This window comes from Crocodylus siamensis, chromosome 4 (genome assembly GCF_052110815.1).
Source record: "Crocodylus siamensis isolate JL-2025a chromosome 4, ASM5211081v1, whole genome shotgun sequence".
Classification (NCBI taxonomy): Eukaryota; Metazoa; Chordata; order Crocodylia; family Crocodylidae; genus Crocodylus; species Crocodylus siamensis.
The window spans coordinates 160,216,679-160,243,368 of record NC_143398.1 but is presented as its reverse complement, the minus strand read 5'-3'; the positions used below and the strand labels follow the sequence as shown (position 1 = coordinate 160,243,368).

The window sequence follows — 26,690 nt, the reverse complement described above, 5'->3', positions numbered from 1 at the left end:
GGGATCTTGTGGCTGCCTACAACCTTATCAGAGGCCAGCAGCAGGGACTCGGGGAAAGTCTGTTCACCAGGGCCCCCTTGGGGTCACCAAGAACAATGGCCACAAGCTGAGGGAGGATAGGTTTAGGTTAGATATTAGGAAGAACTACTTTACTGTAAGGGTGGCCAGAGCCTGGAATGGGCTTCCCAGAGAGGTGGTGCTCCCAGCTTCCCTGGAGATCTTCGAGAGGAGACTGGACAGGCACCTGGCTGGGGTCTTATGACCCCTCCCACCCCATTCCTGCCCATGGCAGGGGGTCGGACTCGATGATCTGTCTAGGTCCCTTCCGACTCATTGATTCTGTGATTCTATGAAAAGGATGTGCAGAAGCTTGAGAGGGTGCAGAGAAGAGCCATGTGCATGATCAGAGGTCAGGAAAACAGACCTTATGATGACAGGCTGAGAGCAATGGGGCTATTCAGCCTGGAAAAGCGCAGGCTCAGGGGTGATCTCATGGCCACCTATAAATTTATCAGGGGTGCTCATCAGGATCTGGGAGAACAACTGTTCACTGGACCCCCCAAGGGACGACAAGATCGAACAGTCACAAACTCCACTGTGACCGATTCAGGCTGGACATAAGGAAGAACTTCTTTACTGTCCAAACCCCCAAGGTTTGGAACAGACTGCTGCCAGAGGCGGTTCAAGCACCCACTTTGAATGCCTTTAAGACACATTTGGACGCTTATCTTGCTGGGATCCTATGATCCCTCCTGACTTCCTGCCCCTGGGGCAGGGGGCTGGACTCCATCTTCCGGGGTCCCTTCCAGCCCAAATGTCTATGAAATCTATGAAATGTGTCCCCATGTGGGGTTGACATGAGACCTGGGCAGGACTGGAGCCAGCCCACTAGTACCTGCTATGCTGGAACATCAGTCCCAGTTGTGCTGGGAGGAACGTGGTAGCCTGGATTTGAGAGTATCCCTAATGCTGGCCCCTCACTGGAAGTCTTGTATGGAAGGAGTACTTCCCTGACACAAAAGGGGTTCACTGGCTGTTGCACCTAGCCACTGCCTCCTCATCATTAGACACCACAAACACATCCCAGGCAGAAGCATCCAGCCTGTGACACCGTTACTGATCTCCACACCAGCCTCTCTCTAGACATGGGGGTGATGAACACTTTCAGATATCATGACCTGCCTAGGAGGCAGGGAGGCATTGCCAGGGCCTTCTGACAGAGAGACAAGCAGGGAGAGGGCCCTTCAGTCACAGAGCAGAACCCAGGAGTCCTGACTCCTTTTCCTTAGCCTACACGGAGCCATGAAAGCATTTCGGGGGGGGGGGCACTTTTAAACAATGTCTAGGCCCACACCGAAGGCCCTACACTAAGCAATCAAAGTACAGTTTAAGAGACTAGCAGGGGCTGGATCCTGAAGGGGTACAGGGTGGGGAAAGGGTAGATTTGATTCAAAAGAGCCATTAGAGGATGTACCTAATACCTGCCTCTGGTGATACTGCCCAGGGTGGTCAGCCACTGGGACAGTCACTTATCAATCACCTCGAGGTGTTGTGTCCAGACAGACACCACCTGGTTCACCAACACTCTGGGCTGGCAGGGATCGTATCTCAGTTTCACCTATAGGAAACCAGGGGCTCAGAGGCGGGAGGCAACTTGCCCTGAGACCACATAGCCAGTCAGTGGCACTGCAGGGAGGAGAGCCCAGGTGTCTCTGCCAGCCCTTCCAGCATGCAGCCTCTTGAGTGAGAGCAGAACCTGGCTGGAGTGGGAGCATGTGAGACCACAAATGAGCATGCACGAAGCCCAGAGCTAGGCGAGTCCTGCCAAGCTGGGCTGCTGAGGGCTGCCATTTCTGCAAACAGTCCTTCTACCCTTCATCAGGCAGGGAGGAGGTCTGCAGCACAGCATTGGACAGGGGCAGGCAGAGAAAGCTGAGGGGGTGGGGGTGCTGGTGCACTGCAATGGAGCAGCAGCCTCCCCTGCCCCTGCCTTCCTTGGCTGGCGATAGGGCAGGCTTATGCTGCAGTGCTGGACGCCTCTGCCTGCTCTAGCGTGTGACTGCTCTGGGGAGACAAGAGGCCCTGTTCCAAGCTCCCTTCAACCCCCCTCCTCTCTCCCATCACTAGCCCATCAGCATGCACAGCCCAGCTCCCTAATTACATGCTCTGATGGTGGAACGCGCAGCTCCCTGTCTCTCTCCCAACTACTAAAGGGAATGATTTAGAGCGCCCAGCACGGTGCACACTTGGGTCAGACCTACGCTTCCTGTGGTTGGGAGGGAAGGGGGGGCCGGCACCGACTGCCTGCCCTCCCCACACACCATCTCCCTGCAAACCCAACATGGGCTCCAGCAGGGACTAAGTGCAGAGAAGGTGCTTCGGTGCAATTAACCTCCTGGTCCATGGCCTGGAATCCTGCCAGCGTGGCAATTAGAGGAGCAGCTGCGGGCAAAGCATGAGGGTGGGGTTTCCAGCAGGGCGGCATGGGCCTGCTGGTTCTAATCGCTGGGCCTCTCCTCCCATCAGCCACCCTCATCCCAAAGACAGAGTATGTGGAAGGGGAACTACCCCCTTGGGTATCTGAGCATGAACTTCAGCTGCAGGTAGCAGGCAGCAAGCCCCTGTCCCAAGCCTACCTGCTCCTCCCCCATGCTTCTCCCTGTGGCCAGTTGCCTGCATGGACTAAAGTCAGTGCACCCCAAACAGAAAGATCTCTGTAATGACAGAGGCTTGTCTTGCTCTCTGTGAGGCTTTCACCTCTCCCAAGCAGAGCAAGATCAGGCTGGGTCTGTGTGTGGATGGGAGACCACCGTGAGTGCTGGTGATGCCAGCCTTTGAGGAAGATGTTAATCCATCTGGGACATGCCACTGAGAGTAAGGGTGTTGATCCTCATTTCCTGGCCAAATTCCAATTGGGGTAATTATATTCTGCTGACCTATATCCTCCCCACCCTGCAGAATTTCTCTTTCTTTCCCTCCAGGCTGACAGGCACCGTGGCAATGAGGCAGTGGAAACCGCCGCCATGCGCCACCTTAGAGGTGGCCGCATTTCAGCAAGGGGGAGAAAGCAACAGATTCAAGTGCATTCCTTTGTTAAGTGCTTCCTGGGGCTGGTTCCAAGTAGGTCGTGGGGATGGGAGAGTCTCCAGCAAGCGGGGGTCTTACAGCCAAGGAGTGGGCTGCTGAGCAAGGCACAGTTGAGGGCTAGAGGAGGGTCACATAGGTCCCTCCACCTCCTCCTGCATCTCAGGACAGCAGCCTTGCCATGAACCTCTCCCACTTGCTCCACTGCCAACATCTCTCTACTACCCTCCGTGCCACATGGGGATGGCACCCTGCCCAGGCTGAGGGCCTGCTGCTTTCCATGGCAATGTGTTGGCTGGGCATAGCATGCCACCCCAACAGCAATTACACCAAAAAAGTTTGATAGGGAATGTTTCTCCTTGGCTGAGAAGGCAAAGAGGAGGGCTCCAAGCAAGAGTGCTCCCAGCACAACTTAACCCCTCCAGCATCTGGGAGGAGCATGGAGCCCAGGTGCCCCATGCAGCCACAACCATCCCAGTGACTGAGCAGTGCTGAACCTCAGAAGGAGAATCACACAGAGTGTATGGACCACCTTTTCTTCCTGCCATGTTGCCATGTGGCACCTAGACCTGGGACCCTCAAATGGAGCCCTGATGACTTGCATCAGGAAAGATGACAAAGAGGAGGAGGCAACACCCACAGGAAAAGAGCAAGGGTCTGGCATGTAGGGCACTCTGGGCACCCTGGGGCTCAGAGGAGGGATGCATTTTCACTCTGCTCCACAGAAAATGGACTGCCAAACAAGAGCAAAGCCCCAGGGTGGGAAGAAGCCACTGACATTTCAGCCCCCTGTGCTGTCAGTGTCATGGGCAGCAGGTGTGAAGTCCTGCATCCTCCAGGCCAGAAGCAATTCCCTGGGCACAGCCCTACTGAGATGCACATAGGAAACTCTCCCTGCTTCCAGCCTGGCCCCAGCTGCAGGTCACCAGCACTGCAGGTTTGCAGAGCTGGGTGAAAGAAGTCCTGGCTGGCTTTAACCCCTTGCTGCCCTGAGCCCCCAAAGCTGGGAGCAGAGCCTCAGGGACAGGCAGGGTGGGGGAAACACTCCAACGCTGGCTTTAAGCATGAGAAACCCTTGAGAATCAGCCTCAGGCACAGACATCTAGCTCATGACCCCCTAGCAGCACAGGGGAAGACAACCCTCACCCCTCCCCACAGACCCTGATGAGAAAAAGCGCTCATCTCAGCTTCACTCACACCCAAGGGCCTGCAGTACTCTGCCAATCCCTTCCTGGGGTGGGGTGCTTCTTCTATAATGCCCAGTCCTCACCATGGTTCTCCTCTTGAACACAGGCTCCTTGTGGCCAAACCCTCTCCTCCCCCCGACTAACCCAGCCCTGACACAAGCTTCCCCAACACTGATGCTTCAGGGTCTTCATGCCCACACCTTCCCACTGTGCCCCCTGCCAACCTAGCCTCTAGTTCTCATTGATAGGAACAGAGACTGAAGCCAAACACCCAGGTTGCAGAAGATCTCCAAGCACTCATATGGGCGCCGCAGAGGATCTGCCAGGCAGAAAGCATCAGGAGAGCTCATCTGTGCTCCTGCTCATGGGCATAGAGGGAGCCTCCCTGAGCAGGGTACTTTGGGAGGCAGGACACTGCTGCCTACCCAGAGTTACATCCCAAACTCCATAGGCTACTGGTAGGGGGTGCACGGAAGTGCAAGTGTCCCCCTGATGGCCAACACTGATGCTGTCAGTAGGGCTGGTGCCTTCCCCTGACAGGGCATCTCCATTGGTGGCTTCTGCGGGTGCCCCCCAGATTCAGGAGGCACCAGTCATTCATGCCAGATTCACAGGCTGCCTTCCCACTCCTGTTCTTGCATACCAGCCTGTGAGCCTCCTTAAGACCCACAAACAGTCTAGGATCTGGGCCACAAGCCTCCTCCCAAAGATGCCAGCTCCATTGGCTTGGGAGCCCTGCCACCTCTGCACTGACACAGAAGGAAAGGCACCCCTGACGCACTGTCCACCTCGTCTCCCATAACCACTGAGCTTTGTCCTGGGAGTGTCTCCCATGACTGCCCTGACCCAACTCAGCAGGCAGAGAGCATACAAGCAAGAGGGCTGGGGTAGTACTCACAATCCGTCATCTCCTATCCTACTGGGTTGGTGGCTTTGTGGGCACTATCTGCTTAGAATGGGTCCCCAGCTACTGGCAGACACTCAGTGTGGGTGCTGCAGGAGGAAGCTGACCCTCTCTGCACCCTGCTTATTGGGGCACCGTCATAGGAGGGGTTAACCTGCATGGAAACATGGGTGACAGCTCCAGCCTCTCACTCTCACTCTCCTGGGACACCCCTATTAGTGAGCAGACTGTCGCCCTTCCCAGCATCACTCGCTTACCCTTCTGTTAGCACGGGATGCCTCCACGCTGGTGAACACGCTGCAGAGGGACGTTGCTGCTCCCAAGGATGGACAGACAGCCTCTGAGTGTCTAAGCCCACCTTCCTGGGGCAGGGGGTCCCACCCCCCCACACTCCTCCAGCAAAACAGAAGATGGTTCCTTGGCAGGCTGCAGAATCCCCACAACAGCAGCAATCCCAAAGAAGATCCCAGCGTCTCAGTTGAGGCCCTTTTCCTGGGCAGATGGTGGCTCAAGAAAGCTCCGGCGCTCTGTGCTGATTCATCCATGCATCTTCCCCATCAGCTGGTGAAGGGGTCTCTGCTCCATGGAGCCACACCCCACAGTTCTATGGGACGTGGGCTGAGGACACAGTCGTACCCGCCTCTCCAGCGAGACCTACTGAAATGCAAGGCGTGCAAGTCAGCCCTGTTCTCCCAAAGCAAGAGAAAGAAACTCTGACTCTGAGGGAGCTGTTCAGGCTTTGTAGTCCCTTTACATCTCCCTGTCCTCCTCACCCAGAAAGGATGTGGCTGAGGACCACACCAAAAAAGCCACTGCGTCCTGATGCACCACTGCCCTGAGAGACGTGCTGGGAAGCGAGGGCCCCCAGCGGGACGGCACCAGGGGCTGCATGGATTCCCCTTGCCAGGAGCTCGATGGGAATTATCATAAAGATCTTTCAAACACAGTTTATTACTGCAGTTTCATAAATCTTCATGAGGCAGCAAGGCTCGCGCGGGCCAGGAATGCAGCAGCAGTTAGCAGAGCATGAAAAATCGTCCAGGAAAGCAACCGTACAAGAGGAAAGGGAATACACAGAGGGACTGCACCTTGGGAGAGAGGAGAGGATTAAAAACCCCTCAGAGTTAAGACAGTCTTCTCCGTCCAGCCATTAGGGAAGGCAGAAGAAGAAGGAGATGCACTCGCCTTCCTCCGAACTGCTGCAGCTATCAAGATGCTAGCCCATTCCCCGCCGCATACACAGCACCCAAAGACACTGCCAGACTCACGCTGGCTTATTGGAGTTCCCTGCTAGGGAGATAACCCCTTCCACGCCAGCCTGCCTGCAGATCTGCAGCTGGCTCCCCCCAGCATGGCCACCCCCCTCCCTCTCATGCTCTCGCTTTCTTTTCACCTGCATGGCCGATCCCTCCACAGCTACGTAAGCGCTTTCTCCTCTGCTGCTGCAGGGTCACATTCGCTCTACATAGGCTCTTGCCTGTTGAGCTCCTTCGTGCTGTCACAACCCATAGTGTTGAATGTGGCTAGAAGGTACATGGTTGGAGCAATGGAGTGGGGAAGAGCGACAGAACACGTGCAAATCCCTGCCCAGGAGCAATTGGAGAGGTGTACATCAGAGCATTTTGATGGGGTGAGCTCAGCTGCTCCTGTGAGGGTCAGTTTGCCCAGTCACAGGGTCCCTGTACACAGCACCAGGGCTGCATTAGAGACCAGGACTTCTTCTGACTGCCCCAGGTGGACACACCTGGCTTAGACATGAGCCCACCCTTGGGAATACCTTCCCACCTAAAACCCATTTTTAGAGTTACAGTCGGGAGCTGGGTTTTAGGGAGCTGTAAGATGCCTTCACTTCATTTTTGTGCTGGTTATCATGTGACATTCCTCCCCTCCATCCCGCGCAAGGCAGGTGCATGTGTTAGGGATTGTTTTTGCCTTCCTCATAGACATTGGCTGCAGCTGAGGCTGGGGATTGTGACTGGGGTGTGCTAATGCTCCTGCTGGGATTAAAACCTGGAGGTTCCTGGCTAGAGTGTCTTGCCCTTCTGCTCAGGGTCAGTCCAATCACCACATTTGGGGTCAGGAAGAAATTTTACCCCATGGTCAGATTGGTACAGACTGTGGGGGAAGAAGGAATTCTGCCTTCCACTGTACTTGGGGGTTGGCCATCTTTCTTGAATCTCGAGTGCATATTAACACCCTTTGCAGCAGAAGGACAGACCATCATCCATCTGCTTTACCTGGGGTGAGTTAAGGTGCTTTTGGTGTTTTTGGGAAATATAAATTGTCATTGTCTGACAGAGTTGATTGTATAGTTTTAAGAACAGCTTAGACAAGGACTTGTCTGGGATGGTTTGGATAGGGATGATCCCACCTCAGGCATGGGGATGGACTAGATGACCTTGACCTCTGGAGATCCCTTTCAGCCCTAGTTTTCTATGATTCTGCATGGTTTGGAGGCCACCCTTCAGGCAGGCTGCCCCAGAGCTCCCTCTGCTGCAATGTGACTCCACACTGGAAGGGATCTAAGCCAGTGCAGAGGTAATGCTGTCTGGGTACCTCTCCCACCATTCCTAGAAGCAGTTCAGTGTGGGAGAGTTTCTAGTGGCCACCAGCTACCTGCAAGAAGAACCACTTGGGCTAGGACACTGCCCATGCCACACTAAACAGGTGCATCTACATCGCGCGGTGAACCCAGGGAAAACAGGTCTGATCCAAATGGTGTTCAGCATAAGTGTGTACTCTGCTGGTAGTGTTCATGCACGGTTACTACCCCTGCTTCATGTGAGCATGGGGGCTGGAATGGTGCATACCTCAGTCCTCACAGAAGAAATATCCATTACTGGCACACCACACAGCTCCTGGGGAGGCCTGACTCACCAATCTGCCCTGGGGAAATGGACAAAACTCTGTGAAACAGGGACCCAATGGGCAATTGTCACCTGCTGCCCCTGCTCCTTTCTCCTGCACCCAGCCTGGGTGTCTGGGGCTAGTGGCTGGAAGATAGCATAGAGTGTGCCCTCAGCAAGTCTGTAGATGATACCAAGCTGTGGGGAGCAGTAGATACACTGAAGGGTAGGGCTAGGATTCAGAGTGACTTGGACAAATTGGAGGATTGAGCCAAAAGAAATCTCATGAGGTTCAACAATTACAAGTGCAAAGTCCTGCTCTTAAGATGGAAAAATCCCATGCACCAGTACAGACTGGGGGATGACTGGCTGGGCAGCAGCTCTGCAGAAAAGGACCTGGGGGTTACAGTGGACAATGAGCCAGCAGTGTGCCCTTGTTGCCAAGAAGGCTAATAGCATACTGAGCTGCATTGGTAGGTGTATTGCCAACTGGTCAAGGGAAGTGATTATTTCCCTTTTTTAGCACTGGTGAGGTCACATCTGGAGTACTGTGTCCAGCTTTGTCATGTCCACCCCCTGCCCTCCCCACTACAAGAAGGATGTGGACAAATTGGAGAGAGTCCAGCACAGAGCAAAAAAAATGGTTTAGGGGCTGAGAAACATGACTTATAAGGAGAGACTGAGAGAACTGGGCTTATTTAGAGAAGAAACTGAGGGGATTTAATAGCAGCCTTCAACTACCTGAAGTGGGGTTCAAAAGAGGATGGAGCTAGACTATTCTCAGTGGTGGCAGACGACAGAACAAAGAGCAATGGGTTCAAGTTGCAGCAAGGGAAGTTTAGGATAGATCTTAGGAAAAAAATTCTCACTAGGAGGATAGTAAAACATTGGAGCAGGTTACCCAGAGTGGTTGTGGAATCTCTATCCTTGGAGGTTTCTAAGACCTGGCTAGACAAAGCTTTGGCTGGGATGATCTAGCTTGAGCAGGGGGTTGGACTAGATGACCGCCAGAGGTCCACTGCCTCTGTGCAAGCCCACTTCTGCCAGCCAAGCTAGACAAGACAAGAGTAGGGGCTGGGCCCATCCAGGAAATCAGCACAGGTTTCCTCTGGTCTGCAGCCATTGCTGAGGATGACTCCAAGCAGGATAGGTGGTACTGCTGTACTGGGAGCAGGAGGCCATTGTACAACAGAGGCACTGTGGCAGGCTGGATCCCCAAGCAAAAGCATTGAGGACCCTGGGGAAAAGCAGCTCCTGACCCTGAGCCAAGCCTCATCCAAACCTTGCTGTCCAGGAGGTCCCCACTCAGTCTGGCCAATGAGGCACAAATATGAAACTAACTACAGCAAATGCAGCTATCAGCAGCAAGGACTGAGATGGCCCAACTAGCAGGTGACCTGCTTTGGGAGGGGCCATAACAGGCGCTGGGGAAACTAACACTGGAGCCTTCCCTTTAGGGCTGGATCTGAGACTCCTCAGGCAGGAGGAACTGTCAGACTCTGTCCATTGCCCCTGCTCCTCCTGAAACACAGCCCCAAATGCCCCATGTCACTGTGCCTTGTACAGCCCAGGCCAGTAGCACAGAGCCACATCACAGTGTAAGATGAGTGGAGGCTACCTGCAAACACATCCTTCTCCCCATCATTCACTACATTTACTTTCAAGCCCAGGCTGGTCCAGAGCTTCTGGCTACCTCTGCTGGCCCCTCCTGGTACCCCCCAGAAGAGCAAGTTGTTTGCTTCTCCACCCTTTCCGATCTGCCCTACAATTCCTGGAAAGGAGGTAATATTTTTATTACCACCATTAACAAGCGCTCTGGGACAGCAGCTCAGGCAGCTGGCATTGCAGGAAAGATGTCCATAGTAACCCCCAGTCCACATGCAGGAGGCATCCAGAGCCAATTAGCAAGCATCCTCCTCTGACTGTGCTGGGTACACGTGCTAGCACACCCCCAAAGAGCAGTTCGAACCCTTCTCTGACCCCCCACCCCTGGGCTGAGCCAGCCTGCTGAAATCAGTGGGCCCACTGTAGCCTTGCCTTGTGTGATCAGAAAGGCTAGAGCAAAACTCTCAGTCACAAGGGTGAGGCTCCCTCCCCCTGCTACCCTCCACTGTGATACTGGCTCCTTCAAGTGGACAGCAGTGGGGGGCCAGCCACTTTTCACAAGCAAACTGCTCCCGAAGAGCTAAATGAGCATTGGCTCACCCCACTGCCACTCCAGCCCTTCTGGCAATACCCAGAGACCACTTGCATCCCAACCACAACACTTTGCTGGCAAGAGCTTTTCAGAGCCTACCCTGTTGTACAACCACAGGGATTTCCCCAGTCAGCCACTCACAGCTGGATGCACTCAGCTCCTTCTCCATGCTAGGAAGGGAGTGTACTCCAGGCTTGGTAAAACATGGCTCCCACCCAACTGCTGCCAGGCGAGGCCTGGTTAACAGCATGGAGCAGTTTTCAGAAGCCACAGCTGAGACCAGACCACTGCCATTGAATGCAACAGACCAAGAAAAGAATGGTGGGCAGGGGACTGAGGATGCCGGAGCTCAGTTCTCAGCTCTGCCACCAACTCTCTGTCTGCCTTCAAGCAAGTCATTCAGCAGACTCAGCTCCTGGTCTGTAGACTGGGGGTGATGATGCCTTCCTTCACAGGGATGCTAGAAGCTTAAAGATGCATCAGGGCTTATAAGAGGATCAGATACAAGTCCTACCCCATGAAGAGAGGATGGAGGTTAATTGGTGTTTTGTCCAGTCAGTTGATCAGCTACTGCTCCATCCAGGCCAGCACTCGACACCTGTTTTGCACGGATCCAATATAAGGGGATGCTGTGCACGCCCCACCCCCCTCGCTGCTGGGTGATTATGCACCATAAACTGGCTGTCTCAGCACAACTCTCTTTTTTTTAATCCATCAAAAACATATTTAAGAACAACTTGGAATGAAAACAAAACAGACAAGGAACGTGAGTGCCGCCATCTCATCTTATTGCCACATGCCAAATGGAGCTGATTACTGCCAACACGTTACGCAGTCTGCTCTGCCTATTTAAAGTCAAGCTGCAAAGGCATGCATTCATGCAGTTTGGGTGCTGCTGCTGAACTCTTCTCTTATTTTGGGAACCTGAAGTAAAGCACCCAGGGAACAGCCTTTCTCTGTGCATCTCTGCCTGACACTGTAACCCCTCAGAGAGCCTGGGCAGTTGGAAGGTGTGCTGACTCCTCTACCCTTCTCATCATACTAAGTCCCAGCCTGATCCCAGCTAAATGGGAGGGTTTCCAGTATGGAAAATGGAGCTGTGGAGAGGCACTGGGCTGGAATATATTAGCCCATTCAAAACTGAATAATAACCCATGGAACTATTGTCTATGTAGATTGTCTTAGTAAGCAGGATCCTTTGCCCTGTGGGATTCCAGCAATTTGCAGATAAGACTCTCAGCACCTGGCACTCCCCCAGCATTCATTTATTTTCTGCTAATCCACTACTAAGGGGAAGGGAAGTATCAGCATCTCCAAGGAACTGAGAGATGAAGCGACTTGTCCAAGGTCACACAGGGAGTCTGTGGCAGAGGCAGGAACAGAACCCTAGTCCAGTGCCCTATACTCAAACCCAGCCCTCCCAAAGCCTGAACAGCTTTGGGCTGCCCACAGAAAGAGCAAGGCCTCGTCTCCTGATGGGCCAGTTCCTGGAGTGCCTGCTAACCATGACACTCCAACGCAATAGCTCTGTACAGCGCTTGGCACCAACAAATCCCTGAACTCTAGGTACAAGCTGTGCCTTAGCGCAGCACCACTGCAACATGCAAGCTGCATATAAAGAACACTTTGATAGGCCTTAATGTGGGAGTAGGCTGCAGTGGGAACACAATAAGCCTGAGTAAAGCAGCTGAGTTTCAGAGGCATTTACTATCCAGCTGGAATCAAAAGCACCCCTGTCCCCAAGGACCGGCCTCTGTGGATGCCTTATCTCTATGGGGGGCACCCAGAGCTGCGCCCCTGTGCCATAAAAGGCGGATCCACACAACTGGGGTGTGGCCGGGGTGAGTTATCTCTCATGTACCAGTCCCAGAGGCAGATCTGCTGCCTGCACACAACAGCAAAGGCCAAAGCTCTGGAGGCAGGAAAGCAGTCTCCGTCTGCCATGAAGGAGAGTCGTCAGCAAACGCATCCCCCTGCCTGCAAGAGATAAGCACTGGGAGGAAAAAAATAGAAACCCTGAGCAATGCACAGACCCAGCCACCCAAAAGCAATATGTGCCAAGCAAGCAGCCTCATAGGCTTATCTTTAACTGGCTAAACCACCTTGAGTTGCTTGGAGACTGTAGATGGCAACTCAGGGTAGCAGTAAGTCAAAGATGAGGCCTGCTGGGGACAAACACTGTAAGCTTGCATGTGTGTGTATGTGCGCATGCACATGTGTGCATCTATGTGCGCCCAAAGGAATTTAATAGATGCCTGTGTGCCTGTGGGTGCCAATGGGGGATGAATAGATGCCTGTGTCTGGACATGCATCTAGTGCAGTCAGGGCCACCTGTTTGTCATGACTGCCAAAAATTATCTCCACACCCTCCTGGATTGCCACTCAGATCCCCTTCCCCTGTCCAATTGGTTACTCTGCTTTCTGCTCCCTGCCCTATGCTTCCTGCCTGATCTGCTGCTATGACTTCTACCTCCTGCCCTATCTTCCACTGTGTTGCCTATCCCCTCCCTGGTCTGCCATGTGCCACACACAGAACCTGCTTGTGCCACTTGTGGCATGCACTGGTTGGCCACCCCTGATCTAGGGGAATGTGAAGTGGGTATGTGGAAGTGTGAGAATAGTAGCAGTATTTCCACACACACAAATACTGAACTGTGGTGGGGTTTACATTTGTGTATATGCTTGTCTGTGTGCATGTGCCTGAACAGAGGCTGCTCACATGATGCCTGTGTACTTATATGCGGCACGCTCAAGCGGAGCTGTCCCAGTATGTGAGCATCAAGGAGCAAGAGTCTGTGTCCTCAAAAACACCCAGCCTTTAGTCTCATGTCTGCCTCATTAAAAAAGGGAAGGACAAGATGAAGAATGCCTGTGGGTGTCAGTGCTGACAGCTTCTTTTGCACAGCCCAGTCTGTCCTGGGGCAATGAAGGAAACTTGGGGAGGAGTAGGACTCAGGTATTTCCAGCCTAGCTCAGACCAGGGTCAGCATCACATCTCTAGTACCAGCCAGGGCTGGGTGGCGTGCCACAGAGGAATGAACAAGGTCCCTTCCTGGCCCCATCACTCTGTAAGGCCCTGAAGCAGGAAGGATTCTGGCCCTCAGACCCATTTTCCTCAGCTACTGTTGCAGGCTTCCACTAGCCTTAGAAATGCCTCATTCATGTTTTACTCCTACTGAGCTCTTGGCCTTGCTAGCATGTGGCAGCGCATCCTATAGGTTAATCCTATACCATGCACAGAATTACTTCCTTTTAGCCTTCCCTATTCACAGAGGGGTAACATTTGCCTCCACACACCACACCTCCCCTCATCTCCGAATACCAAGCTATGCCAGGTGCCATCTCCCCAGAAGGACTACAGAGGCTACCATGAGACTACAAGGAAATCACAAGGGTTTCTGGAAATCTTACAGCAAAGGAAGGGTGTGAACCACATTCAAGGAAAACTGAGCCACAGGGAGGGGAAAGGATTGTGTATGTAGTGAATCTGTGGCTTAGCCAGGAATGGTAACTCAGGCATCCTGTAGCCCCTCCATGATAGAGGTTTCTGTGAAGACGTATGCCTCTCCCCCCTGAGGTCCCTGGGTTCCCACACTGGCTTCAACAATATCCTCTCCCACCTCCTGTTCTCTTGCTTCCAATATCAGTTTGAAAACTCATCCTACTGGGTGTCCTGTTTCACTCCCTGTGGACTTTTGCCATGGTGCTCATAGTCTCCAGGTACAAACCGCTTCCATGCACAGCCTGAGCCTGACACCCCTGGGTTCTGACTGATGGCAGAGGAATCACTCACTGCTAGTCTGTCATTCCTGCAGCACACTTGCCTCTCAGCTGCCCGGAAACAAGGCAGCCCTCCTCCCACCAGCATAGCACCGAGTGGTTACAGCTTAGCCTGGTACCAGAAGGCAGATGGAGGGCTCCCCACAGCGCTTTTCACTCCCAGATTTAAGCAGAACCAAGGAAATAAAACACCACCCACCAGCCATTCCATGGAGAACCCCGGGGAGTAAGTTAAAGTAGTCCTGGGCAATCCCAGCCCAGTGTGGATGGCTGACACGGGCTGAGCTTGCAGACCCACTTCAGTTTCCCTGAGCAGGCAAGAAAGGGAAAAGATGGGGTGTGCAACAGAGCGTGTGTGCAAATGAGCTTTGCGTGTGCAATGGGTGCAGGCGCAGTCTCTGCCTAGCAGGGGCTGGGCTCACGTATGTGCACACAAACATATGTGTAGGTGGTTCAGGTAACTGCAAACCTAATACCCACGGTTCCTTCAGGTCACTGGTTCAGATCCAGGAGTGACCATTATGGTTCCCCTCTGAACCTGGGTGGTCTGTGTGTGATGAATTGATGGGTCTCAGACACACCCTGAGTGGACAAGGGTATGGACATTAAAGTGTCTTGGGTATTCTCATGGCCAGTCTCAGCAGAGAAGCCAAGGATGTCTCAATCTCCAGTCAGGACTGAAGCAAAGCCAATGAGTGACATGGGGACAGCTTGCCCTGCTGCTCTGCTGTAGTTTGAGCCTGCAGGCTCCAAGACTGTCCTGCCAACACCTCCCCACAGCATGAAACAGATCCCTTGCTTAGAGAACACAGCACGAGTACCTCTCCAAGTGCCAGACCCTTCATCAAACCTTCCCCCCGTGCGGCACCGCAACTACTGACAGATCCTTCCGTCTCCTGAAATGCTATTATGCCCACATGCAGCTAGGGAAACTGAGGCGGGGGGTGGGGAGAGAGGACCCAACAGCTCACACAAACATTATTTGGTAAAGTGGGGCACACAGCTCCCTGTCCCCCTGCTCTTATACCAAAGGACACTTCTCCCCAGGCAGGGAACATGAACCAGGTGCCCTGCCTCCCATCTCTCCCCAGTCTGTACCTACATCACACTCCTGCCTAGAGGAGACACAAGCCAGGAGCCTTGCTGCCAAGTTACATGCTCTCTAAGGCAGTCAGTTTTCTAGTAACACACTGCACAGCCACTGGAACAAGTGACAGTCAAGGGTATCCCCCTACTCACTCCCCAGCTCAGGTGGCTCAACTCCCTCCCCAGAGGCTTTCCCAAAGGGCAGGCTTCCCTGCTCCTGTCCTCACAGGCCATCCAATGTCAAGTACTTGGTCAGGGGTCTCAGTTCAGGCTCATGAAGCCAAGAGCTGGCACCCAGCCCTGTCCACCCTGAGCCTTGTTCCCCTACCTCACCCTGTCTCATCAGCTTAGCATCACTGCTCAAACCTCTGACAATGTGCTGCACATGGGAGCTATTTCTGTCCTCAGCACAGCCCTTCGCTGCAGCCTGCACAGCTCCTGGAGTTGCTGGTCTGGTGCTAGGTTGAGGCAGAACAGGAGGGGGCAAAGGGTGGGCGATGGATCCCAGAAAAGCCCATTCACTTTGGACAATGGCTGTTTGGGAGGAAGCAGCCTGACATTTTCAGGGAAATAGCCAAGATGGAAAGGCATGAAGGCACTGACAGCAGGGCACCTTTAAGCCATGGGACTCTCAGCCAGGGACTGGCTGCAGTGTGGTCTCGAGGATCACACAAGAAGCACAGTGGCCCCGCTGTCTTTTCACTGCCCATGGGAAGGGGACCAGAATTAGGCTCGCACCAACATCTCTTCCTCTGGGACGTCATCGTGCAGTGAAGAAGTCAGAGGGGCTTTGGCTCTACCATGCCTGCCCCAGAGTTAGAAGCCAACTACTTTGCCTAATCACTGCCTCCTGGCCTTGCTGGAGGAATTGGATATCTCTGGCGGAGTGCTCCTAGAGACAAGGAGCCAGGAATGAAGGGTCTCACCTTTAACAGGCTGCGGTGGCTCCTGTTGGGAGTGCCTGGCTCTTCTCAGATGGGTGCTTAGTATAGAGCTGTCCAAACACCCCACCTTCCCTGCTCAGCCAACCCTAGCTTAGCCAGCAACTGAGGCTGTAGAAAACTCAGTGCCGCTGAGGAAGCACAGCGCTGTTTGCAGTGTCAATAGAAATACCCACTGGGAGAAGTGGATAGAGGGGGGAGCCTCTGTTCCTCCTGGGGAAAGGGCAGGGTATGAATTCCTGCATCACCTGAGGGCTCCAGCCTGCCTTCTGCCATCACTCCTGGTGTCCAGAGTGCCAGGGAAGAAGCCTTGGCTCATTAGGGCAGCATGGTTAAGACAGGGAAACTCTTGCATCCCAGGGGCACAGGAATGGAGCCAAACTGGGAAAAGACATGGAGAGAGAAAGGGTGAGGGGATCTCCAGGGCAGAAAGTGGAGAGGGTAACCAGATAGGAAGGGGAACTGCCAACTGGGACTGGGGAGGGGCAGGGCCAAGCCCTGCTGTGCCACTGACTGCTTGCATGGCCTTGGAGAAGTCACTTAACCTCCTGATGCCTCTGCTGGCCTATTGTGAAAGGAGGAGCTGTTATGAGGATAAATACATTGATGATCATGAGGTGAAAAGGGCCAATGTGGTCCCAATTTTCAAGAAGGGGAGGAAGGAAGAGCCTGGCAACTACAGGCCAGTCAGCCTCACTTCTATCCTGGGGAAGGTCTTCGAAAAAATTATCAAGGGCCACATTTGTGAGAGCCCTGCAGGGGAAGTGATATTGAGGGGTAACCAACACAGGTTTGTGCCAGGCTGATCCTGCCTGACTAACCTGGTCTCTTTCTATGACCAGGTAACAAAGAGCTTAGATGTGAAGGAGGAAGTCAATGTCATCTTCTTGGACTTCCAGAAGGCCTTCGACACAATGTCCCACCCAATTCTGGTGGGCAAGCTGAGGGACTGCGGCATTGATTAACGCATGGTCACATAGGTGGCAAACTGGCTCCAGGGGCGCACCCAGAGGGTGGTGGTGGATGGGTCGATGTCGACCTGGGAGGGTGTGGGCAGTGGAGTACCCCAGGGCTCGGTCCTTGGGCTGGTGCTGTTCAATGTCTTCATTAGGAACCTGGACGAGGGTGTGGAAAGCACCCTGTTCAAGTTCGCTGATGACACCAAGCTGTGGGGTAAAGTGAATACACCGGCAGGCAGGGACCGCATCCAGGCAGACCTGGATAGGTTGGAGAAGTGAGCGGACCTGAACAGGATGCAGTTCAACAAGGACAAGTGCAGGGTGCTGCACCTGGGGAGAGGGAACCAGCATTATGGTTATAGGTTAGGGGCTGCCCCTCTCGGCAGCACAGAGGCAGAGAGGGATCTTGGAGTAGCCAATGTGACGAAGCAATAGGCAGAGCCAACCACACCCTATCGTGCATCAACAGGGGCATCACTAACAGGTCCAGAGAGGTCTTGCTCCCCATCTATGCGGCGCTGGTCAGGCTGCAGCTGAAGTACTGTGTCCAGTTCTGGGCGCCGCACTTCAAGAGGGACGTGGAGAACCTGGAGAGGGTCCAGTGGAGGCCACTCGTATGGTTGAGGGCCTCCGTGGCCAGCCCTATGAGAAGAGGCTGAGGGACCTGAATCTCTTCAGTCTCCACAAGAGGAGACTGAGGGGGGTCTTGTGGCTGCCTACAACCTTATCAGGGGCCAGCAGCAGGGACTCGGGGAAAGTCTGTTCACCAGGGCCCCCCTTGGATTCACCAGGAACAATGGCCACAAGCTGAGGGAGGATAGGTTTAAGTTAGATATTACGAAGAACTACTTTACTGTAAGGGTGGCCAAAGCCTGGAATAGGCTTCCCAGAGAGGTGGTGCTCTCACCTTCCCTGGAAATCTTCGAGAGGAGACTGGACAGGTACCTGGCTGGGGTCTTATGACCCCTCCCACCCCCAGTGCTCATTCCTGCCCATGGCAGGGGGTCGGACTAGATGATCTGTCTAGGTCCCTTCCAACTCATTGATTCTATGATTTAGGTGCTCACATATAATCACAACGGAGACCCGAAAAGCACCAAAAATTAGGGCCAGCCAGTGAGGTCCTATTATAACTTGCTGTTCCATTTGTGCTTCATGTCCTCCTCCAATCCAGAGCCATAAAGGATGTCTACTACAGCTGGCACCTCAGAGCTTTGCCCCTTTAGCTCCGTGCTCTTCTCTTCAAGGGCCCTGGGTTCTGTCATAAGGGGCACCAGTAGCTTGGTGCTGGTACAAAAAACAGAGTGGAGAAGCCTATAGAAGGAAGAAATGCTTAATAATATAAACACGAGTTGCAACATCTTCTCCTCTTCCACCTACATTGCAGCAGTAAGTGCGGGCAGTGAACCCTGGCAGCTAGGAGGAAGTGAGTGAGGATGCCTTCCCATTCACTGGATGACAGGGAGCTTTGGAGTCTGGAGCAGCCAGTGGGTGCCCTCTCCAGGTAGGACTAGTGATGATAATGATGGAGAGGCCAGGCTAGCCAGCAAAGGAGGCACTAAGGTGGTGAGGGAAAAGCAGTGACTGGCCCACAGAATACAACCAGGAGTCTGGTCTCAGCTCCATTCCCTGCTCTTAACTGCCCAGCATGTGACATCAAGGCCTTTGCACATGCTTCTATGTCCGTGGCTGCCCCAGAGCTCCTTGCCTGATGGCAAAACATTTCTTGCACAGATCCCTCTGGACTGGAAATGAACGAGTTTGCATCTGCGCACTGTGCCCTCTACTGGACATACACAGCCATGCTTGCTCCAGTGGCTGCCAGGACCAAGGTGGGAGAAAGCTGCTTCTCTAACTGTGCATTAGTGAGAAGCCTGCCAGGGTTTGGTGGAGCAGGGAAAAGAGGTAGAAAAAGTAGAGGCTGTTGCAGGCAAGAAAGAAGGTGAATGAGAGGAGTGGCTGCAGAAACAGTCTAGGACTGGGAGGGGAAGGAGTTTTCAGAAGCTTTAGGGCAAGATTGTAGCCTGCAGGGGCATTAGCCAGGCTCAGGGGTGTGAGGGGTTCCAGGCTTGTATGGATCAACAGGGAATAGATGTGCATCCTGCTTCCCTCCAGTGCCATACCTTACCTGTATTAACACTTCCCAACAGAGCCATTCTCACCTGGCTTAGCAGAGCAGCCAGAGCCACCCTCCAGCAGCTGGAGAGGTTTTTAGCATCATCTGGCGCTGCAGCAGAGGCTGTTTCATGTGGCCCTAGAAATGCAGCCCCTTCCTCCCATCCCTGCTACCCTGTCTCCTGTAGAACTGGGCTGTAATTAGGGTTAAAATGGGCTCTGGCTGCTTCCAGCTGTGTTAGCAAAGTAAATTGCTCTGGAAATCAATTCCAATCTATCAGGCATCAGAAAAGTAATATCCTCCCCCTCCTGGCACCACATCAATGCTTCTTGTTACCTTTCTAGCACAGCCGAGTGGGGTGGGAGGAACAGTTGGGGGAGATGGGAGAATAAGCAGGAAAGCATGAGAATAGGGCAGGTGCAGAGGAGTCCCTCACTGCTCATGTGGCAGCCTTCCCTCCCCCCCCATGCATGATCTCCCCGGCATTAGGATGCTGAGTACAATAAGCCCCACAAAGGCCAGATGAGAAGGGGGCTGCAGCAGTCTGAGCAGTAATGCAGGAAAAGTCCTGACTGCTCTGATAAGCTCTCTTGCTGGGTCCCTCCTAGCCCCAGGTAGTGGGGGTAGGGTGTGAGCAGAAGCTCAGGAGTGACATGCTCCATGGCCTTCTTGTAGTGGTAGAGAAATTGGGCCCAGACACAGGGTTATGGTGTAATGTCAGACACAGGGCAGCTAGCGCTGGAGGGGCCACTGCACGGAGCTTAGACCCTCCTGTCACCTCCTGTCTGTTGTGTTCAGTCACCAAGAGCCTCCTTTGTCACAAACGTGCTTGCATACATACAGACCTCCAGTTTCTACCCCATCAGCTTCCTAGGGAGCAGGTACTCAGGACCTGCACAGTAGCAGGGCAGGGCCCATGCTTGAGTGTTGAATTTAGACTCTGGCATGGCTGCAGACTGAGTTGCCATTTTCCAGAGTGCCAGACTGGGGGCTCTGCCTGGTCTGGATTAGGAAAGAAGGGAAGTGGCTTTGAAAGGGAAGCCCACCTGAGTCTGGCTGCTCTTTCTGGCCCAGGGTGAGCTGCAGTGGCTTCCCAGCTGGGTGGTTCAGGGACCGTTATGGCTCATCTCTGATCCCAAACCCTGGGAAATGGTAGAGAGACCCACAGACCAGTAAGAATATAGCAGATAAACAATCTAATGGCATGTGTGCCACCTCATCATCAGGGAAGTGGATGCCCCTCAGAGGAGGTCTTGTGCATGTCCTGAGGTGCAGACACTGGGAGGAGGCAGGGCTAGGTGACTGTGACCCACCAGAGGGCTGCATTCAGACTGAAGCAGGCAGTGTTTAGCACCAAGGGAAAGGGCCAGCTCAGGCTCCAGCTCACCTCTTCCCTACAGCATCAGCCTATACTTCACAGCTGCCATCTCTTTGCCCCCACAAACTGAGAGAAGGCTTGACTGCTAGTAAGCCAGCGCCTGCTTGAGAGGGTCTGTCAGATTGCACGTGGGCGTGCAAGCCAGAGCAAGGAGTCAGGGAACAGCAGGCGTACACCCATGAGCACGTGCTACAGCCAGCGCAGGTGTTAGTCAGTGAGGGTGCCCAGATATGAGTCAGCACGGGTGCCCAAGTGTGCCACCAGTGCATAATGAGCCCTTTTCCCAAGCAAATCATGTTCTATGAACATGAAGCCAGCTGTAGGATGCAAGGGTTTCCCTAATTCCATGTAGGAAAGGAGGAATCCTGACTTGGGAACAGAGAAAGACCCCCATGATGGGGGACAGAAGGGAGTGCTGGCTTAAGGATCATAGGAACATAGGAAAGCAGAGCTGGAAGGGACCTCACAGGGTCATCTAGTCCAGCCACCTGCTCAAGGCAGGCCCTGACTAAAACACCCCAGCCAAGTGTCTGATGTGTGGTGCATTTGGATATTATCCATTCCTCACCAGATAATCTTGAAGGCCCAGGGGGTAGTGCTGATGGATACAGGGGCACAGACAGGGCCTACAATCATTTGGGGTTGTGTAGTACCTTTCATCCAATGACACTCACAAGCTGTTCGTAGAAGCTCTGCGTTATCACAGTGTTAACGATGGGGAAACTGAGGCACGGAGCGAAGTGACCAGACCAAAGTTGTTCAGTAAATCAGTGGCAAAGGAAGGAATAAAACATAGGTTCCCTGGCTTCCACGCTGCTCTAGTCATCACCCCACAGTGCCTCTCTCTCAGACTTCTGCCTCTCAAGGCAGATCAGGAATCAAATGAAGCTTTAATGTACCATGAGGAGAGAGGAACTGACCATAGGGAAGAAGGAGGTAAGGATTTATCTCACAACACCTGCTCCATGGCGAGTGCCCATGTGTGCAGCAAGTGGAAATGAAACTGCACCATCAATAAAAGTGATGCAAATTGCTGCAGTTAGGCTTTCACTTACCACAGGGTAAGAGCACACACAGAGGCAGTTAACATGGAGCAGCTGATGAGTGGTAAATCCCTGCCCACCTTATCTCCGCAGGAAATTGTTCATATGTCTAACTCTCTGAGGGAGGATGGGGGATTCCAGAGAAGCTGAACTAAACTCCAGATCTGCGGATGTGAAACACACCCAGACAAGCCATGGCTGTGTGGGGACCGAGCCACTTGCATCTGGAGTGGCCAGGAACTCAATCAGTTTAGCCGGGCAGGAGGAACGTTCTCCCTTAGAGCCATGGCAGGATGTGTGGTACCTCACCAGGACCAAGGGCTGGACTCCTTCCTCAAGTTGCTGTGCATCGGTTGCAAGAGTGGTGGGGGGACACACCTAGTTAGTGCAGGCAGCAGAGACAGCCAGGTGGGCGAGAGAGAGACAGAGAAATAAAAAGTGCAGAGCTGACAGCTCTGGAGACTGGCGGGAAGGGAGGGCTGGAGGGGACACAAACCAGGATTGAAAATCAATTCCCGACAGGGCCATTTCTTCCTCTAATGAGACACAGAGTGGAGTCACTAAACAGAGCAAGGCCACTGCTGTTGTTCCAGTGACAGGAAAAATGAGAACAAACAGGGGCTGCCTGCTTCTTCCCCACTGTGTCAGCAGAGCCCCTGGCACCCTGTGCCAGGCTCCAGAAGGTCCCAGGGGTAAGGACTTAGCTGCCTATTATTATTTGTACAGCAGCAGCACTTACAACTTCCAAGCAGGGATCCAAATTGGACTCTGTGCTGTGAAGCTGTGAAGCAAATGCCCCCCTTGCCCCAGAGAAGCCCCCACCAAAGATAGGGTAAAACACAACAGGAAAACACATGGCGGGGGGCAGGGCACAAGGGTTGCACATGCTGACCACGCTAGTAGGGGCACCAGCCACACCAGTGCCACATGCACTCTGCAGGTGTTCCCAGCACAGGGAGGCCTGATCCAGGTAGGTATGCACACACCCTGCATCATCATGGTTGGCAACTACCGACAGTGTTTCACAGACGGAACCACATGGCAAACCAAACAACTTGCCCAGGGGGCGTATGGAGTTGAACCCAAATCTCCTCAGTCACAGGTTCAGTGCCAATAGCCATCCACCCACCCCCTACCGCAGCTACCACAACCCTTCCGTTTATAAACAGGTGGTCTGGAAGGAAACAAAGATGGCTGTGAGTACAAGAGACAAGCTGAAAGCAGAGGCTGGTGCCACTGGCGGGGTGCAATGGCACAGAAAGAAATGTGATTTGAAAGGTAGGGCAGAGAGATAGATGGAGAAGGAGCTAGAAGGCAAAACAAGAAGCCAGCGCTTAAAAGAGCCTGGAGCTTGGAGATGTTGCCCCTAGGGCATCCTTGCACTTTGCTAGCACATCACATGCTCCACAGCTCAGCAGGGGAAGCTGTTTTGCACTCAAAGGTTAGTAGCAATTGCTTTCTTTAAAGGCACTTGCTACCATTTTTTCTGGCCAGCTCATCACTTCTTCCTAATCCAAAGCCAACAGTGCAGCGGCACTCTCTGCTCCATTGCTGAGAGGTGGCCAACAGCAGGCTGCAATTGCACAGCTGCAGTTCATCAAAACCAAATGCATCTGAGAGCAAGTGGCACAGGGAGCAAAAATACACAGACCCACCAGGACATCAGCTCCAGCAGGAAGTGCAGCCTCATGAGAACTGCCCAGCCTGAAGACAAGAGAGTGGAGCATAGTCTGTAATTCTTCCCAAAGTTCCCTTTGACAAGCAATTGGAAGTCGGATTAGCAGAAGACCTCAGGTCTCTCAGAAGCAGCAATGCAAACACGAAGATGTTCAAGGTCTCTGCAAGTCCATAGCTGGGCTCCATTGGAAGGCCTGTGTCACCAAGGATAGTGGGTGGGTGATGAGCCGTTCAGGTAACTCAGTTCTTTCTTAGATGCTTAAATGAAAGTTGAGCTCATCTGAAGATCCAGCCCCAAGCAATTGGTTGTACTTGGAAGTCCCACCCAACCAGTTCTGATAGTCTGGCCTCACTTCATTTTATTTGCCAATGGTACAATGAAGATAAGCCTTCCCATCTCCCCCCTTTATCTTAGCTATTGGCACTGTAAGCTCTTACAGACAGAAACTCTAACAGTAGAATGGGGCCTTGGTCTCCATTGAAATCGTCTAGGCATAGGTACAATCCAAATACTGCTGCTTTTGTGGGCTGGACACTAGATGTGGAGTCAGAAGGCCCTGGGTGAATTTCTTTCTCTGCCACTGCCTGGCCATGTGACCTTAGCTCATCTCTTTACTGATGTGTGACTCAGTTTTTTCATCTGTAAAATGGAGGGGAATACTACTGCCCTGAGGGTAAGAGGGAAAGAGCTGGTTCCAGATGGGGATGAGCACAGGAGTCCTGAATTGTTACAGGCTGGAGTAGGGAGACTGGACTCTGATTTATATGGTGGGGCTTGCAGGTTTAGGTCCATGTTTATTGATAGACAGTTTGTCTCTGGCTAGTTAAATACTTTAGGGGTGTGTTGAGCAGGTAACCTTAAAAACTGCCTTGTGGGACACTGCATCCTGTAATGTGGAACTGTCTAGAGGAAGGGCCCAGACCCTCAATTTGTACCCGTTGGTTTTACATCAGCACCGAGTCCCTCTCCTGCTCAGTTCTCAGTGTGGAAAGTCAAACACTGGGGAACCCTATTCCATATATCTGTTTCAAGTGTCTGCTTCTCCATGTGTCCCCATGGTACAACCCATCACTAGGGAATGATATGATGACATGTCACTATCCCATGCCACAACTGAACATAACAGCCTTGCAAACCAGTAAGCTCCCCCACTCTGCAGCTTGATCCACATGAATCATGGGGTATCCACAGTGGAATAAGAGGGAATTTTTTTACTGATCTCAGCATTGTTTGTATTCACAAGGATCTTGCACGTATGAGTAAGCCCAGGTGCTTTGCAGAACAGCCCTGGGATCAACACTCTGACATAAAAGCTGATCCCGGGAGGAACCCGCTCCCCAGTTTGGCCATCACAGAGCCATTCCTGGCAGCTCCAAAGGGCATCTAATAACAGGTCCCTTCTAATAAAATTGGACCTTGTCCCTTTTGCTTCTGGTGTCCCTGAACAGCAGCTGCTACCCAGAGAAGACAATGGCTCCTTCCAGCTTGTAAGAACACTTGCTGCCAAGTGGAAGGGACGTAATTATAGGAACCAGAGGCAGACCTAGCCCACCTGGCACTGGGATTCCACCAGCTGCAGTGAGACACTGTCCAGCCAGCAACATTTATTCAAGCAAGAGCAGGGCAGTAGCAACTATGCTTTCTCCTCTGCCTGCCCCTCCCCTTCCCCCAGCCAACAACTCAGCCTTTCATGGGAGGGTCCCCAGGGGAGAACTAACTTGCTTTGGGCTCACACACAGGGCACTCTTTGTCTGTTGCTCTCCACTGCCTCTGAACACACCCTGATGCATCAGTATTCAGATAATATCTACCCCCCACTACATACTTCCCCGTGATGCCCTCTCCTCCAAACCCCGCTACAAGGACCATATTGCTTCAAGATGCTCCACGCAGCCCGTTGTCCTGGGGGGGGGTCTGGCCTGCTTCCTGCCCAGGGGCCATGCCCTCAGGAGGCTCTGGCTGGCTTCAGAATGCAATCACATGCGGCCAGCTGAACAGGCACCCAGAGGGAGTTCAGAGCGAGATGGCACGCTCGGTGCAACATGCTCCTGCATCGCTTCACGTATGTTTAAACCAAATTAAATATGGTTTTACTAGTCACTTGGCATTTAAAGCAACACACCATCTCTGTCAAGTTAAATCTAAGGAGACATATCGCATTGCGTTAGCGGCTTATGTTAATGAAGTACAAACTCAGTTCATTAGGAAACATGTATTCATCAAAAGCAAGAGGCTAGGTGGGATTGTTACCAACCTGAGTATGCGGGCACTGACCTCGAGAACATGTGTACTTCCCAGTCTCTCGCTGGCAAGTCACCCGCTGGCTGCCCTGTGATAGCGACATCCAGATCTTTGTAGCGGGATGAGGGTGCGGGTTGCAGAGCGTGCTCCCGGTGCTCCTGGGCTACGGATGTGGGCAACCCCGAACACAACAGCCTCCCAGTGCCAGGCTCCCGTCAGCTATTCCCGCCACTGAGCTAAAGAAGGGAGGGGACCTGCTGGCAGGGCAGTCAGGCTGGCAGGAGTGCTTGCGAGGTTGTCTCCATGGTGGCCGATTGCTGCCCTAGTTTCCCGGCCAGGGCCCATCGCATCCTTCCGGCTCCCAGCCAGCACTTTTGCTCACATCCTCTCCCTGCCCAAGTAACTTTTCCCCCAATGTCCCATTGTATTCCCCTGCTCTGCAAGGAAGACTCTCTCGCTGTCAGTACTTTTAAAGCGCCTTGTGTCTCTTGCCGGAGATATTTTTCCTCCCGGAACGTCAGTGTGCCCTGTTGAATGAATCATGCGGGCCTTGTGCCAAGAGCCAGCGCACATGCACCCACATGCCCTTGTCTCCCCCTGGCCCTGCAGCTTCACCACCCGTCTGCTGACGGAGAGCCAGGCCACTCTGTGCACTACCCACTGTGCGTGCTAGGGGCTGGGGATGCAGTTATCCAGGCGTAGCTGATTGCATTCCAAGCAAGCTCTTTTGCTCTTAAAGACACAGTCTCCCACTCCCCCAGACACAGCCGCACAAACCCCTCCCCTCCAACTGATGTCCATGCCCGCCCCTTGGATGCAAACAACACCTGGTGTGCCTGTGAGGAAGAGGCAGGGCAGCTCTCAAGCCTGCTTAGGAGCCATCCTTTCAGCTAATGAGGCAGGATGGAGTGAAGAAAGGCACCAAAAATGCAGGCAGGACACTCAGGACGATTGTGATGCCAGGGAGATAAGTGGGCCCAATCTTTCTGCTTGGCTCAGTCCTGAAGAGCCCTGCACATAAGGCTGCTGGTTATTAATGAAGTTTCCTTTCTTGCTACCTGAGCAAGCCTGATAGGGGCAAGCCCAGCTAGAAGTCCCAGCTCCACACACAACCCTGGTATTGTGAGCAGCAGCTGGGTATACCCCCATAGCAGCTTCACCCTCTCATTCCTGGGCCTGATATGTGCCAGGTGAGACTGGGAGGTTTCCCTGTGGCACTTTCAAGGATGCCAAGCAAGCAGCATAGACAT

General features: G+C 53.2%; 1 protein-coding gene across 2 annotated transcripts in view; it reads right to left on the bottom strand.

Moving 5' to 3' along the window:
- The window catches only part of SRCIN1 (SRC kinase signaling inhibitor 1), a 140,267-nt gene extending 114,196 nt beyond the window's left edge, over positions 1–26,071 (bottom strand). For both annotated transcript variants that reach the window (XM_090044579.1, XM_090044580.1), the window contains exon 1: positions 25,474–26,071. In XM_090044579.1, the coding sequence (XP_089900705.1) occupies positions 25,474–25,543 (70 nt within the window). In that variant the 5' untranslated portion in view covers positions 25,544–26,071. The remainder of the gene's footprint in view (positions 1–25,473) is intronic.
- Positions 26,072–26,690: the final 619 nt, after the last annotated feature.